Raw genomic sequence first — 17,501 nt, 5'->3', positions numbered from 1 at the left:
ATATATATTTTTTTAAAAGCTATTTATACTATGTAAAGGAAAAATGAGAACATACAGAAATAACCTGTCAGAGCAGGTTGGTGGAGGTTGAGTGTGGTTAACTCCACCTGACTGCAAAGCCTCTGCTCTTCTTTCCCAGTCCTGACATACCATGTATGTTGGTTTACCAGGGTACCACACATAGAGTGGGCAGTGTATAAATAATTATCCAGATATGTAATGTTTATAACTTCTTGTGGTTCTAGATACAGAAAATATTCATCATGGAATGGGACAATCAGACATTCAACCCTGACTTCATCTTGATGGGAATTTTTAGTCACACGCCCACTCACATCTTTCTCTTCTCTCTGGTCCTGGGCATCTTCACAATGGCGCTCTTGGCAAACACTCTCATGGTCCTCATCATCTACCTGGACACGAGGCTCCACACCCCCATGTACTTCCTCCTCAGCCAGCTCTCCTTCATGGACCTCATGCTCATCTGCACCACTGTACCCAAGATGGCCCACAGCTACCTGTCTGGCAGGAAGTCCATTTCTGTAGCAGGATGTGAAGCCCAGATCTTTTTCTATGTGTCCCTATTTGGTGCTGAGTGCTTCTTGTTGGCTGTCATGGCCTATGACCGCTATGTTGCCATTTGCTATCCTCTTCAGTACCACAGTCTCATGAACTGGAAACTCTGTGGACTCATGGCTGTCTCTACATGGATTCTTGGTGGCTTTGATGGGATTGTTGATGTAGCTGCTACTATGTCTTTCTCCTATTGTGGATCCCGAGAAATAGCTCAGTTCTTCTGTGATGTCCCAGCACTCCTGCATCTCTCATGCACGGATACTTCCACATTCGAAACACTTATTTTCATCTGTTGTGTAGTAATGCTCCTCCTCCCTTTGTCACTCATCATCATCTCCTACACACGTATAATTATAACAGTTATTCGCATGAGTTCTGGGGAGGGTCGGCACAAGGCTTTCACCACCTGTACTTCACATCTTACTGTTGTGGGGATGTATTATGGAGCAGCTATGTTCATATACATGAGACCCACTTCTAATAGATCTTCAACTCAGGACAAGATGGTGTCAGCCTTCTACACCATTCTCACTCCCACGCTGAATCCCCTTATATACAGTCTCCGGAACAAAGATGTGGCCAAAGCATTCAGTAAGGTACTAGGGAAGAGGTAATCTAGAGAATAAAATGGATTAGTGGTTTACAGAAATTTTTTTCTGTCTTAACTCTTCTCTCTTTAAATTCATTTATTAAAAAAAAAAAACAATTCAGCAAAAAGTGTATAAACTATTTCCTAAATTAGGCATCAGACTTGATAGACTCTGGGTATACATTCAGTTAATTGATATATTTTGCATTCACTGTACATTCATTTTGGTTTTAAGCGTACTTAATGAAATTCTTGAGAAGTGAGTAATTAAGTTAATAAAGTTTCACTCCCCTTTCTAGAACTAAATAATAAACAAAATTTTCCTAAATGATTTTCCTTATTTTCAAAATCCAAAATCTTATTTAAATGCTTCTATAATGACTTATGCACTGAGTTAGCTACCACACTTGCCTATTTCATTTTGTTATTAGCTCTTTCAAAATATAGGCTAACCAGAGAGGCACAGATATTTGTTCATTTACAAAAAAAAAAAAAAGTTGTCCTATAATAAATATTACTTATTTTTACTTATTTTGACAGAGAAGGCTTTTTTCTTGTGTTTGACTTCCCTGATATACTGAGCATCTGTACACCTGAATAATTCTTATAGTGGAACCACTTATATTCCAGAGTTTTGGCAGATAATACAGTATCATCAACCTATACTTTGTATATATTATAAGTCTTATAAGTTTCATGATGCCTGGTTATAATCCAAAATTAATTCTGAGTTCTCTGATGTTCTCTGACATCATCTGGGGTGACCACCATTTCAGACAGGTGATCACAGGCAACTTTGGTCTCTGCTTCAAGCTCAGGAGAGAGGTACTATTACTTTAGAAAAAAAGAGTGTTCAGGGACTCATTAAATGTAGTGTCTTGTGGGGACTGAAAAGTTTTAATGAGCGTGGCAAAGTTGAAGAGCCAGGCAGTCTAGATAAGTAACTACCTAATTGGCAAGGTATAAAACTTTACACGGTTTCTTGGGACCAAGGGGCAAAGTGCCAACTAGTGAAAGGTAGAAATTATCATGATTAGCAAACTTAAAAGGACAAAGTTGTTTGATTACTTTGGTGACTTTTGACAGAGAAATAAGTCTAGGGATAATAAATATGCTTGGAAAACCAGTTAACACATAAGCATTTCATGCTAATTAATACAATAGCAGGGCATGTGCTAGGGCTGTTGTGACACAAATGTTGCCTCATATGAGCCTAATCTAACTGTGTAGATGTAAAATCACATCGCTACAAATATATGTGCATTTGGAATTAAAAATATTTTTTTCTGATGAATCTAGATTATTTCACATAAAAAATAATCTAATAATCATCTGCACAGTTAGATCATAAGAGATCATTTATTCCATCAACTGATTTTACATTAGACGTCATTGAATACGTTGAGTAAGACTAGGATGTTTCTCTTTTTGAAAACCAATCAATAGGGACTTCCCTGGTCATCTAGTGGTTAAGAACCTGCCTCTTAATGCAGAGGACATGGGTTAGATCCCTGGTCTGGGAACTGGTATCCCACATACTGTGAGGCTACTAAGCCCTTGTGCCACAACGATTGAGCCTGTGCACAACAAGGAAGACCCAGCACAGCCAAAATAAATAAATTATAATGTTTAAAAAAAAAGATGAGAAAGCAACACTGTGTAATTCTCATGAAACATCTAATCAAGCTTCAAAGGCACTAAATAACTAAATTAGCAAATAGTAATATTGAAATATATTGTTACTCCTAGCATTAACTTATTATTTTGAAAAGTGTTTTACATTTTAAAATATTTTAATGATACGTGGTAAAAAGGGAATGATAAAATAAATATGCAGATATCCCACACAGAAGATATTTTATCTTAACCTGATGACTGTATTTCTTTGCCTATTTTTAATGACACTACATTTCAGCTAGAGTCGATGCCCTGTGTGTAATTCCCCACAATCATACCATTCACTTCTTACCTTCCCTGCCATAATCACAGACTTGAATTTGTGGTTAAATATTTCCAACAATGATATTATATTTTGCTGAATGTATTCATAAAAATTATACAATGTGATTCAGAGATATTTATACTTTATACATTAGTTGTTATACTCTACACATAATTCTTCAACTTGCATGTTGAATCAAGTTCATTCATGTCAATTTTTAAGCACTTGTACAATATCCCACTGGATAAATATAACATCAACTTATTTCTGCATGCTCCTATTGATGAATATTTGGGTTGATATACATTCTACATCATTACAAATAACAATTGCAATGAATTAAAAGGCTCTCTGGTATCCATTCTCTGAAGATTAGAAATAACAGTGGGAGATATTTCCATGGACAAAGGACTCTACTGAGCAGGCATGATTTTATGGATAGTGGGTCAGATAATACCCAACAAGCAGAAGCTCAGATCACATGACCATTTTTTGTGTTCCATTGTGTAGCATTAAATCTCTACAAAGCCTAGTAAACCATGAGGAGCTTCTCAAGTATTATTTCCATAGAATTGACAGAGGATCCACAGAGCATCAACATAGATCCTTTATGCACCATTGGATCTGGTATCACAAAGTCCAGTTACAAAGCAACTTGCTCAATATTCTGAATCAGCTACAAAGGAGCTTAATGTACTTGGGGACTGAGATGAAATGAATAGGAAGAATTTTAGTAAGCCTCCACCTACCCCTCATTTATCACTTATAGGGAGGAACTGTCCAACTATTCTTATTTATAGTGTTATTGGAGCTTCTGAGTATTTACTGGAAGACTCCTCCCATGGATCCTTCTCAAGGAAATAATATATGATTTCACATTTCCTGGTGATTGGAGGAACTAACACACCTCCCCAAACTGTTCAATTGATGATAAGTATCAGGAATTTGAATCTGAGTTTCAAAGACTAGGGTCAGGCAGGAAATTTTAGGGGAAGTGGACCAGAGAGACAAATAAAAACTTAATCATTGTTGAGTGAAACTGAATGTTTGAATCACTACTGCATAAGGAAAGATAAATCAATAGTGACTAGTGATGTCTATTTTAAGACATGTGTGGCCATTTGGGGGCTTCCCTGGTGGCTCAAATGGTAAAGAATCTTCCTGTAATGCAGGAAACATAGGTTTGATCCCTGGGTCAGGAAGATACTCTGGAGAAGGGAATGGCTACCCACCCTAGTATTCTTGCCTGGAGAATTCCATGGACAGAGGAGCCTGTAGGCTACAGTCCATGTGGACACAAAGAATTGGACATGACTGAGAGACTAATTCTTTCACTTGAATGTTTGAAATACTTCCCCCAAAATAATAGTAATAAAGTGGTACAAACAGGAAAACGCTTCATTACCTAATTAATTTTCTCAGGTTCTATGCTTATGAGTTAGCAAATAACTCTGCTCCTTTTCTTAGCCATAGTAAAGCAAAATATCTCTGGCAGCAAGCCTATGCATCATGTGAAAGCTATTTAATGAAGAACAAGCATATTTTGGGCTTATTAGTATCTTAACCTAAAAGTGTCAACTAACAAAAAAAAGTATGAGTAACTAAAAAAGCTTATTGAATAAGTTTTGCCATGAAATAGAGAACAGTAGCATACAGATGGGGAAAGAATGGAAACAGTGACAGACTATATTTTCTTGGGCTCCAAAATTACTGCAGATGGTGACTGCAGCCATGAAATTAAAAAACACTTTCTCCTCGGAAGAAAAACTATGACCAACCTAGACAGCATATTAAAAAGGAGAGAGATTACAAAGGCAAAGGAGAAAAGGAGAGATATACCCATTTGAAAGCAGAGTTCCAAAGAATAGCAAGAGGAGATAAGAAAGCCTTCCTCAGTGATGAGTGCAAAGAAATAGAGGAAAACAACAGAATGGGAAAGACTAGAGATCTCTTCAAGAAAATTACTGATACCAAGGGAACATTTCATGCAAAGATGGCTCAATAAAGGACAGACATGGTATGGACATAACAGAAGTAGAAGATATTATGAAGAGGTGGCAAGAATACACAGAAGAACTGTACAAAAAAGATCTTCATGACCCAGATAATCATGATTGTGTGATCACTCACCTAGAGCCAGACATCCTGGAATATGAAGCCAAGTGGGCTTTAGGATGCATCACTACAAACAAAGCTAGTGGAGGTGATGGAATTCCAGTTGAGCTATTTCAAATCCTAAAAGATGATGTTGTGAAAGTGCTGCACTTAATATGCCAGCAAATTTGGAACACTCAGCAGTGGCCACAGGACTGGAAAAGGTCAGTTTTCATTCCAATCCCAAAGAAAGGCAATGCCAAAAAATGCTCAAACTACCACGTAATTGCACTCATTTCACATGCTAGTAAAGTAATGCTCAAAATTATCCAAGCCAGGCTTCAGCAATACATGAACCATGAACTTCCAGATGTTCAAGCTGGTTTTAGAAAAGGCAGAGGAACCAGAGATCAAATTGCCAACATCCGCTGTATCATTGGAAAAGCAAGAGAGTTCCAGGAAAACATCTATTTCTGCTTTATTGACTATGCCAAAGCCTTTGACTGTGTGGATCACAACAAACTGTGGAAAATTCTGAAAGAGATGGGAATACCAGATCACCTGACCTGCCTCTTGAGAAATCTGTATGCAGGTCAGGAAGCAACAGTTAGAACTGGACATGAAACAACAAACTGGTTCCAAATAGGAAAAGGAGTACGTCAAGGCTGTATATTGTCACCCTGTTTATTCAACTTATATTCAGAGTAAATCATGAGAAATGCTGGATTGGATGAAGCACAAGCTGGAATCAAGATTGCCAGGAGAAATATCAATAACCTCAGATATGCAGATGACACCACCCTTATGGAGGAAAGTGAAGAACTAAAGAGCCTCTTGATGAAAGTGAAAGTGGAGAGTGAAAAAGTTGCCTTAAAGCTCAACATTCAGAAAACTAAGATCATGGCATTTGGTCCCATTACTTCATGGCAAATAGATGGGGAAACAGTGGAAACAGTGGCTGAATTTATTTTTTGGGGCTCCAAAATCACTGCAGATGGTGACTGCAGCCATAAAATTAAAAGACGCTTACCCCTTGGAAGGAAAGTTATGACCAACCTAGATAGCATATTAAAAAGCAGAGACATTACTTTGCCAATAAAGGTCTGTCTAGTCAAGGCTATGGTTTTTCCAGTAGTCTTGTATGGATGTGAGAATTGGACTATAAAGAAAGCTGAGGGATGAAGAATCGATGCTTCTGAAATGTGGTGTTGGAAAAGACTCTTGAGAGTCCCTTGGACTGCAAGGAGATCAGTCCTGACCATTCATTGGAAGGACTGATGTTGAAGCTGAAACTCCAATACTTTGGCCACCTGATAAGAAGAGCTAACTCACTGGAAAAGATCCTGATGGTGGGAAAGAGTGAAGGCAGGAGGAGAAGGGGACATCAGAGGATGAGATGGTTGGATGGCATCACCAACTCAGTGCACATGAGTTTGAGTAAACTCTGGGAGTTGGTGATGGATGGGGAGGCCTGGCATGCTGCGGTCCATGAGGTTGCAAAGAGTCGGACACGACTGAGTGACTGAACTGAATTGAACTCTAGTTTAGAGAATAAGCCATTATACAAAATAATAGGATAAAAATTAAAAAGGAAATTAATATCTGTTTTATGGACCAAATTGTGTCCCTCAAATTTTATATGTTGAAATCCCAATAACTCAGAATGTGGCCTTATATGGAGATATGGTCCTTACAGAGGTAATCAAGTTAACAGGAGATCACTAGGGTGAGTGTTAATCCAAATGACTAGCATCCTTATAAAAAGAGGAAATATGGAAACAGACACAAACACAGCAAGATTGCCATGTGAAGATGAGGGAATATATTAGGGTTATTTTCTACAAGCCAGGGAGTACTAAAGATTGCCAGCAATCACCAGAAGCTAGGTGAGAGGCATATAACTGTTTCTTCCTTGTAGTTCTCAGGAGGAACCAGTTTTGCTGACTCCTTGAAGTGACATTTCTAGCCCAGAATTGTGAGACAGTAAGTTTTTATTGTTTAGTACTCCTAGTTTTTGATAACTTGTTATGGTAGTATAACAAATATAATACGATTAAATGCCAAAAGTGTGATTATAGTAATAATGTTTGAGATAGCTGAAGCTGTTATTTTCTGAATTCATATTTTGGATTAAGCTTTATGTTGAGTAATTTATAAAAGTAATCTTCTGTAATTCTTGCAACAATCCTGAGAGACAGATATTAGTCTCACTATAGATTTTATTTTTAAACAATAGAGAAATCTTGATAATATCACTGTTGGCAGTACAGCAGTGATTGAAACTCAGATATGTCTAATCTCAAAATGGATGTCCCTGATCAGCACTCTGCATCACTTCTGGGAAAGAGCAGTAGAAGGAGCCACATGACTGAGTTTAGTAAGTTGGGAGCATATTGTCTATCAAAATGCAATAGAGTTCATGGGATGATGCCATTATTCTAGAGGTGGAATAAAGAAACAAACTGAAAATGTTGCAGTGGCTTGAAAAATGAAGCATTACTGTTCATGAAGGAAGTATGTTGAGACCTCACATCAGAAAATATGGATGAATGTAGAATTGTCAGAGTTTATGATGAAAAATTATGAGAAGAAACCTCTTGAGATGGTGGATATAACTTCTGGTGCAGTAGCCCAAGCCTCAATATAAATAGCTGCTATTTGTTCTGAGAATTTGGAACTTGTGGAGGATTTTAAAGAGGAGAGTGATATAACTCAATGGTATTAAAAAGAGTAATCAGAGAATATTTCATCCAGGGGATGGGAAATGATAGACTTACTTTACTGAAAATTGAATGATGCTTCTGGGAAAACAGAAGAAATTTTCAGAAGTAGTGTACCTTTCCAAAAGAGACCAACTTATCTCTATATGAAATACCATGAGAAGGTCCTCTTTGAAGCAGGAAGATGGACTACAACAGTGGTTCTCAAACATTAGCCAGCATCTAAATCACTTGCAGGCTTATTTAAACATCGTTTTGATTCAGTAGGTCTGGTGGTACCTGGGAATGTGCATTTTGAAGTACACGGAATCTTTGTCCTTCAAAAGGCATGAGGAAACTTAGGTTGAGGTTAAGTTGATCAGGGTTCTAAATTAGTATTAGTGTCTAAGTAGAGTAGACCAAAGCACATTATAGCCCTCATAGTCTCCTACCACAAACCACACACATGAATGCTGATTTCACCACAAAATAGTGAAGGAAGGGCAATCCAGAATGGACATGCAATCTCCAGAGCAAGGAGAGTGACAGTAGAAGAAAACAGGAAAGATACTGTTTGCAAATGATACCCACAGTGCAATGATGGGTCACCTGCCACAGTCCAACATCAAAACAGGAGATGTAGTCTCTGGATAATAGAATTGCATACACATTCTACTAATGAAGAGACGAGAGCAAGGACAGGGAAATTTTGGCTGGGCTTGAAAGTTCTAAAACATTGAGGGACCCTCCTTTTTTTGGCCACACCATGTGGCATGTGGGATCTTAGTTCCCTGACCAGGGATTGAACCCCCAATCCCCTGCATGCAGTCTTAACCACTGGGCTGCCAGGGAAGTCCATGAGGGACCCTCTCTAAGAAAAAAAGAATATACAATGGTGAATAAAACACTGATAGGTCCTTCTAATGGACTTTCAGTTCAGTTCAGTTCAGTTGCCCAGTCGTGTCCAACTCTTTGCGACCCCATGAAATCGCAGCATGTCAGGCCTCCCTGTCCATCACCAACTCCTGGAGTTTACCCAAACGCACGTCCATCGAGTCGGTGATGCCATCCAGCCATCTCATCCTCTGTCATCCTCTTCTCCTCCTGCCCCCAATCCCTCCAGCATCAGGGTCCTTTCCAATGAGTCAACTCTTTGGATGAGGTGGCCAAAGTATTGGAGTTTCAGCTTCAGCATCAGTCCTTCCAATGAACACCCAGGACTGATCTCCTTTAGAATGGACTGGTTGGATCTCCTTGCAGTCCAAGGGACTCTCAAGAGTCTTTTCCAACACCACAGTTTAAAAGCATCAATTCTTAGGTGCTCAGCCTTCTTCACAGTCCAACTCTCACATCCATACATGACCACCAGAAAAACCATAGCCTTGACTAGACGAACCTTTGTTGGCAAAGTAATGTCTCTGCTTTTGAATATGCTATCTAGGTTGGTCATAACTTTCCTTCCAAGGAGTCTTTTAATTTCATGGCTGCAATCACCATCTGCAGTGATTTTGGAGACCCAGAAAATAAAGTCTGACACTGTTTCCACTATTTCCCCATCTATTTGCCATGAAGCGATGGGACCAGATGCCATGATCTTAGTTTTCTGAATGTTGAGCTTTAAGCCAACTTTTTCACTCTCCTCTTTCACTTTCAGCTTCAGTGAAATCCTACTCTGGGTAGGGAGATCTCAAGTTACTGCCCTTTCAAACTGAAACATAAATTAAAATTCTGTCTTTTTTTTTACTTTCTCATCCACAATTAAATATTCATGATGTATAAATTACTTGCAATTATTCTGAACTGGAAGTTCATCATCTATATTATTGTATAAGTAGTAATCCTGCTTAGTCATTAAATTTGGTACATAAATAAGAGTATATAAATGCAAATGTTAATATATCTTGGCAACAATAGATTATTAGTTATAGTTATTTTACTATACTATATAGGCAATGACATTAAAATGCTCTCTTCCTCTGTTTTAGAATTTATTACATACTTACATATGATAAGTTTATGGATATAATCCTATCTAATAATAGGTTATATGTTTCTCAATGAGTCAAATGCTCTGTCTAGATGCTGTGATTTGTATGTTTAATAATCACAACAACCCAATTAACAAGTTATTTCTACTATGTAAAGGAAGTAAAATGAAACACATAGAAATAACCTGTCAGTGGACATGCAGGTTGGTGGAACTTGAGTGTGATGAACACCACCTGACTACAAAGTCTCTACTCGTTCTTTTCCAGTCCTGACATATCATGTATGTTGGTTTATAAATATAGCACATAAGGTAATATGTAATGTTTATAACTTCTTGTGGTTCTAGATACAGAAAATATTCATCATGGAATGGGACAATCAGACATTCAACCCTGACTTCATCTTGATGGGAATGTTTAGTTACACACCCACTCACATCTTTCTCTTCTCTCTGGTCCTGGGCATCTTCACAATGGCGCTCTTGGCAAACACTCTCATGGTCCTCATCATCTACCTGGACACGCGGCTCCACACCCCCATGTACTTCCTCCTCAGCCAGCTCTCCCTCATGGACCTCATGATCATCTGCACCACTGTACCCAAGATGGCCCACAGCTACCTGTCTGGCAGGAAGTCCATTTCTGTAGCAGGATATGAAGCTGAGATATGTTTCTGTGTGTCCCTATGTGGTGCTGAGTGCTTCTTGTTGGCTGTCATGGCCTATGACCGCTATGTTGCCATTTGCTACCCTCTTCAGTACCCCAGTCTCATGAACTGGAACCTTTGTAGACTCATGGCTGCCTCTTCATGGTTCCTTGGTGTCTTTGATGGCATTGTTGATGTAGCTGTTACTCTGTCCTTCTCCTATTGTTCCCAAGCAATATCCCAGTTCTTCTGTGATGTCCCAGCACTCCTACATCTCTCATGCATGGATACTTCCACATTTGAAACACTTATTTTCATCTGTTGTGAAGTAATGCTCCTCCTCCCTTTGTCACTCATCAACATCTCGTACACACGTGTAATTATAACCATCATTCGCATGAGTTCTGGGGAGGTTTGGCACAAGACTTTCACCATCTGTATTTCACATCTTATTGTGGTGGGGCTGTATTATGGAGTGGCTATGTTCATATATAAGAGACCCACTTCTAATCGATCCCCAGCCCAGGACAAGATGGTGTCAGCCTTCTACACCATTCTCACTCCGATGCTGAATCCTCTTATATACAGCCTCCAGAACAAAGATGTGGCCAAAGTATTCAGTAAGGTACTAGGGAAGAAGTAATCTAGAGAACAAATTGGATAATGGTTTACAGGGATTCTTTTTTCTCTCATAACTACTCTCTCTTGCACATTTATTTGTGAAAAAAATGAAGCCCCACGTGATTTAGTAACAAATACACACAGACTATATATATGTATGTGTGTGCATATATATATATAAATATATATATGTATTTACATATACATATTTGTATATAGGCTTTCCAGGTGGTGTCAATGCAGGAGACACAAGTGATGAAGGTTTGATCCCTAGGTCAGAAAGATCCCCTAGAGGAGGTTATGGCAACCCACTCCAGTAATCTTGCCTGGAGAATCTCCATGGACAGAGGAGCCTGGCGGGCTACAGTCCATGGGTCACAGAGTCAGACACAACAAAGCATGCACGCACGCTTGGTGATGTCAGCATCCTTTCTACCCCTCCTTATCCCTAAACTACTAATGCATTTTAGTAGTTCAGTTTTTTTTCCTTGCCTGTGCTGCACGGGTTTGTGGGATCTTATTTCTCTGACCAGGGATCGAACCCAGACCCTCAGTAGTGAAAGCACTGAGCCCTAACCACTGGACTGCCATTTTGGCAGACAGTAGATTCATAGACAATGATACGAAGTAATAGAGACATCCCAGTTTCTCATATTGGTAAGAAACATCTTGAAAAACTAGAGTACAATAATACAACCAGAATGTTGACATTGATACAGTCAAGAAACAGAACACCTTTGAAACCACGAAGATTTTTCATGTGGCCTTAAATCACACCTGCCTCACTACCTCATCCTTACCCATGGAAGACACTAAGCTCTTCTCTATTTGTGTAATTTTATCATTTTAAGAATGCTATATATGTGGGATTATACAGTTGTTTGTAACATTTTGGGATTGACTTTTTCACCTAGAGTGGTTATTTCAATATTATTTGTTGTTAAGTGAGTTATATTAATATTTTTACTTGTGGTCTTAAAATTGATTTTTCTAAAGGCAAGACAATGTGGAAGCACTATCAACTTTCATTGTTTATTAATGAGGATAATTATAATTTGTTTCTTAATAAATTGCTTGACAGTATCTCATCATTGCCTGGTGTTTATTCCTATGTAGTATCATTATGACAACTAAACTTCACTTTTTGAGTCATTAATTTCTACTTTTCTTAAAAACAGATGATGAAAATCTGTGCAGTTGATTGTCATTGCTGAGAAGTTTCACAGGGCTTATTAAGGTAAAACTTAACCCAATGAATTTCTTGGTATTCAAAAACACAGGGTCAGTTTTTGAAAAACTGCCTAGATTGAAGGGAAAAATTGTATCAAGCTTAGATATAGATATCTATCAAGCTTAGATAGAGATGAAACACAGAGTTAAATTGATGATCTTTTTCATTGTTCTCATCTCAGGGCTCATTTTGAAATAAGTGCTTGACCTGTGCAGGTGCTGTATTTGCTTATGATGCTTACAGAGGTGAAGCATCATATATTCACTGGTCCAGCACATAGAACCCAGGAAGAAGGTATTTCGAAGAACCATGAATGTGAGAAAGAACCATCTAGTTAAGTCATCCATTTATTTCCCAAATGAAGCAGGACTCTGGATAGAGATCTATTCCTTAAGGCTGTAACTGAGATTACTAAATTAGAAGATATGAGTAGATTAAGCATCCAGATGTATAGAAAGGAATAAAAGACGTACAGTGGGTTTCTGGCTTTAAATGATGCCCAGTAAGAGCTACCAGGGTAATGGTGATGGCTTGAAGAATGCCTAAACAACTTGTCAAACAGATGGAAAGGTCACGTGCTACTCTGTGTAGGCAAGCATTTGTCTTACATATAATACCATCTATGAGAGTTCTGAACCCCAAAGCTGCTCCTGCCTCAGGGATTCCTGTAGTACAAACTAGAAACATATAAACCAAGGATAAGTGGGTTATTATGAGGCATATGAACCTCTGTTTGATGCTCACAAAGAAAATATGAGGGTAGCACACAAAGAGAATGGCATTCCCCAAACACCAAGTCCAGTTTGAAAGAGAAAAGCAATTCCCAGGATGCCATCCATTGAAATCATTCTGACATTTCATAGATTGAAGGACTTCAGGATAAACTTCTGACTGTGTGGATCACAACAAACTGTGGAAAATTCTTAGAGATGGGAATACCAGACCACCTGACCCGCCTCCTGAGAAATCCGTATGCAGGTCAAGAAGCAACAGTTCGAACTGGATATGGAACAGCAGACTGGTTCCAAATCAGGAAAGGAGTACGTCAAGGCTGTATTTTGTGACCCTGCTTATTTAATTTATATGCAGAATACATCACGTGAAATGCCAGGCAGAATGAAGCACAAGCTGGAATCAAAATAGCTGGGAGAAAGATCAATAACCTCAGATACACAGATGACACCACCCTTATAGCAGAAAGTGAAGAAGACCTAAAGAGCCTCTTGATGAAAGTTAAAGAGAGTGAAAAAGTTGGCTTAAAACTCAACATTCAGAAAACTAAGATCATGGCATCTAGTCCCATCACTTCTTGGCAAATAGACGGGGGAACAATGGAAACAGTGAGAGACTTTATTTTATTGGGCTCCAAAATCAGTGCAGATGGTGACTGCAGCCACAAAATTAAAATGTTTGCTCCTTGGAAGAAAAGCTATGACTAACCTAGATAGCATATTAAAAAGCAGAGACATTATTTTGCCAACTAAGGTCCTTCTAGTCAAAGGTATGGTTTTTCCAGTAGTCATGTATGGATGTGAGAGTTGGACTATAAAGAAAGCTCAGTGCTGAAGAAGTGATGCTTTTGAACTGTGGTGTTGAAGAAGACTCTTGAGAGTCCTTTGGACTGCAAGGAGATCCAACCAGTCAATCCTAAAGGAAATCAGTCCTGAATATTCATTGGAAGGACTGATGCTGAGGCTGAAACTCCAATACTTTGGCCACCTCATGCGAAGAGTTGACTCATTGGAAAAGACCCTGATGCTGGGAGGGATTGGGGGTAGGAGGAGAAGGGGATGGTAGATGGCTGGATGGCATCCCTGACTCAATGGACATGAGTTTGAGTAAGCTCGAGGAGTTGGTGATGGACAGGGAAGCCCGGCGCGCTGCAGTCCATGCGGTTGCAAAGAGTCAGACATGACTGAGTGATTGAACTGAACTGAATCTGTTTTTTAAAATTCCTCATTTTAGTAATTATTTCCTGTGACCCCAAGAGGCATTAAACTAGTAGAGAGTAAAGGGAGATGGAGGTGTACAAAGAAGTATTGTGTGGGTGTTAGAAGAAAAATAGTAAGTATGGGAAAAATAAGAGATACAAACTATGTGTATAAGAGGAAAGTGTTAGAAAAGGAAAACATTTACAGAAGAAAGAGAAAGGGTGAGGAGGGAAAGTGGTGAACTCAGGAGAAATGGTAATGAGGAAATGACAAAAAGCAAAGTTAGGGAGGAAGTTTAGCATTGAAAAACATATCACAATGGAAATTAAAGCCCATCAAAATGTAGTGGGAAGGGAAGAAATGAAAGAAAAGGTGCGAGTACAGTAAACTAGGATGAGAGAACCAGGCACTTAGCATGTCCTTCCTTCTTCCTTGGTGAATTGCAATTATGACCTTCAGCAATTTTCTGCTCCTTCTTCTGCCACCAGGCTACTGGTAAAGGCATAGTGATTCATTTAGGAAGATAAATATTAATAAGTGCTGTTTTGTGAGTCAATAAATTTAAGGCAGTTCACTCATGGTTTTTGGGCTCTGCATGTGAAGCAATTTCCCACAATGAACACCTTATTACTGAATGAACTGGTATGCAGAAAGCCTGAAGATTTACATGTGCGTGGGTCTATTACTTTAAAGATTGAGAAAGAAATATTTAAAGATCAGTATATCATGGAACAACAGACTGGTTCCAAATAGGAAAAGGAGTACGTCAAGGCTGTATATTGTCACCCTGCTTATTTAACTTCTATGCAGAGTACATCATGAGAAACGCTGGACTGGAAGAAGCACAAGCTGGAGTCAAGATTGCCAGGAGAAATATCAGTAACCTCAGATATGCAGATGACACCACCCTTATGGCAGAAAGTGAAGAGGAACTAAAGAGCCTCTTGATGAAAGTGAAAGTGGAGAGTGAAAAACTTGGCTTAAAGCTCAACATACAGAAAACGAAGATCATGGCATCCAGTCCCATCACTTCATGGGAAATAGATGGGGAAACAGTGGAAACAGTATCCGACTTTATTTTTTGGGCTCCAAAATCACTGCAGATGGTGACCGCAGCCATGAAATTAAAAGACGCTTACTCCTTGGAAGGAAAGTTATGACCAACCTAGATAGCATATTAAAAAGCAGAGACATCACTTTGCCAACAAAGGTCTGTCTAGTCAAGGCTATGGTTTTCCCAGTAGTCATGTATGGATGTGAGAGTTGGACTGTGAAGAAAGCTGAGAGCCAAAGAATTCATGCTTTTGAACTGTGGTGTTGGAGAAGATTCTTGAGAGTCCCTTGGACTGCAAGGAGATCCAACCAGTCCATTCTAAAGGAGATCAGTCCTGGGTGTTCATTGGAAGGACTGATGCTGAAGCTGAAACTCCAGTCCTTTGGCCACCTCATGCAAAGAGTTGACTCACTGGAAAAGACTCTGATGCTGGGAGGGATTGGGGGCAGGAGGAGAAGGGAATGACAGAGGATGAGATGGCTGGATGGCATCACCGACTCAATGGACATGAGTTTGAGTAAACTCCAGGAGTTGGTAATGGACAGGGAGACCTGGCGTGCTGCAATTCATGGGGTCACAAAGAGCTGGACACGACTCAGCAATTGAACTGAACTGATCTGAACTGATATATTCCAGTGAGCTTTCCTTAATGTTCTAATCCATTGGTTAAAATAACACTGTTTAGAACACATTGTTCCACATTCCATGAGAATTCAGCATTTCTAAGTAATTAAGCATTGCTAATTGTGTTGGTTGCTTTAGGGTTACTTGAAAACTGCGAAAAGAATCTTGTGAATGGGCTACATGTGGTTAAAACAATTTTCATTTTAAATGAACCATTTGTAAAAATGTGAAAGTCAAGGCAGCAACTTAGATATTTCAAACTGGTGGTCCAAGGCCTAATTTAAGAACAAGCCTGTACCGGTTTTCCATTGAGAAATATGTGAAACTAAATTTAAAACATAAATATAAAAGATAGTTTTAAGAGGAAAATTAATAGTACTGCTAGGTAGTAACCTAGTAGGTAGTAGCAGGTTAGTAGCATTGGTAGTAACCTGCTAGGAAATTACAAGTGTGATTTTGAGAATATTTAAAATTTTGGGGTCACTCAATTTTTCAAATATAAGCCTCATATTTTCCCACCCACTAGGAAGGTAGCCTCCCACTTTATCTTTTAAGGACTTTTCAAAGAGTTGTTGTTCAGTCAGTTATTCGTGTCTGACTCTTTGCAACCCCATGGACTGTAGCACACCAGGCTTCCCAATCCTTCACTATCTCTTGGAGTTTGCTCAAACTCATGTCCATCGAGTCGGTGATGCCATCCAGCCATCTCATCCTCTGTTGTCCCCTTCTCCTCCTGCCTTCCATCTTGCCCAGCATTAGGGTCTTTTCAAATGAGTCAGTTCTTCGCATCAGATGGCCAAAGTATTGGAGCCTCAGCTTCAGTATCAGTCCTTTCAATGAATATTCAGGATTGACTTCCTTCAAGATTGACTGGTTTGATCTCCTTTCTGTTCAAGGAACTCTCAAGAGTCCTCTAGCACCACAGTTTGAAAGCATCAGTTCTTCAGCACTCAGCCTTCTTTACAGTCCAACACTCATATCCATACATGACTACTGGAAAAACCATAGCTTTGACTAGACAGACTTTTTTTGGCAAAGTGATGTCTCTGCTTTTTAATATGTTGTCTAGGTTTGTCATAGCTTTTCTTTCAAGGAGCAAGCATCTTTTAATTTCATGACTGAAGTCACTGTCCTCAATGATTTTAGAGTACCAAAAAATAAAGTCTCTAACTGTTTCCATTGTTTTCCCATCTACTTGCCATGAGGTGATAGGACCAGATGCCATGATCTGAGTTTCTTGAATGTTGAGTTTCAAACCAACTTTTTCATTCTCCTCTTTCACCTTCATCAAGACGCTCTTTAGTTCCTCTTCACTTTTTACCATTAGGGTGGTGTCATCTTAATATCCAAGATTATTGATTTCTTCCGGCAATCTCCCGGCAATCTTCCAGCCTGTGATTCATCCAGCCCAGCATTTCGCATGATGTACTCTGCATATAAGTTAAATAAGCAGAGTGACAATACACAGCATTGATTTACTCCTTGCCTAATTTTGAACCAGTCCAT

General features: G+C 39.0%; 2 protein-coding genes across 2 annotated transcripts; both read left to right on the top strand.

Moving 5' to 3' along the window:
• The first annotated feature begins 263 nt into the window (after positions 1 to 263).
• LOC102268828 (olfactory receptor 2M2) lies at positions 264 to 1,190 on the top strand. The gene has a single exon (XM_014480375.2). It carries the CDS (start codon positions 264 to 266, stop codon positions 1,188 to 1,190), a length of 927 nt encoding a protein of 308 aa, XP_014335861.2.
• A 9,063-nt stretch (positions 1,191 to 10,253) lies between these two features.
• LOC102268559 (olfactory receptor 2M2) lies at positions 10,254 to 11,177 on the top strand. Its single transcript, XM_005902516.2, has one exon. The coding sequence runs from the start codon at positions 10,254 to 10,256 to the stop codon at positions 11,175 to 11,177; it is 924 nt and encodes a 307-aa protein (XP_005902578.2).
• The last annotated feature ends 6,324 nt before the right edge of the window (positions 11,178 to 17,501 follow it).

This window comes from Bos mutus, chromosome 23, assembly GCF_027580195.1.
Source record: "Bos mutus isolate GX-2022 chromosome 23, NWIPB_WYAK_1.1, whole genome shotgun sequence".
NCBI classification, from domain to species: Eukaryota; Metazoa; Chordata; class Mammalia; order Artiodactyla; family Bovidae; genus Bos; species Bos mutus.
Note: the sequence above shows the minus strand (reverse complement) of the source record. Positions and strands in the feature narration are given on the sequence as shown.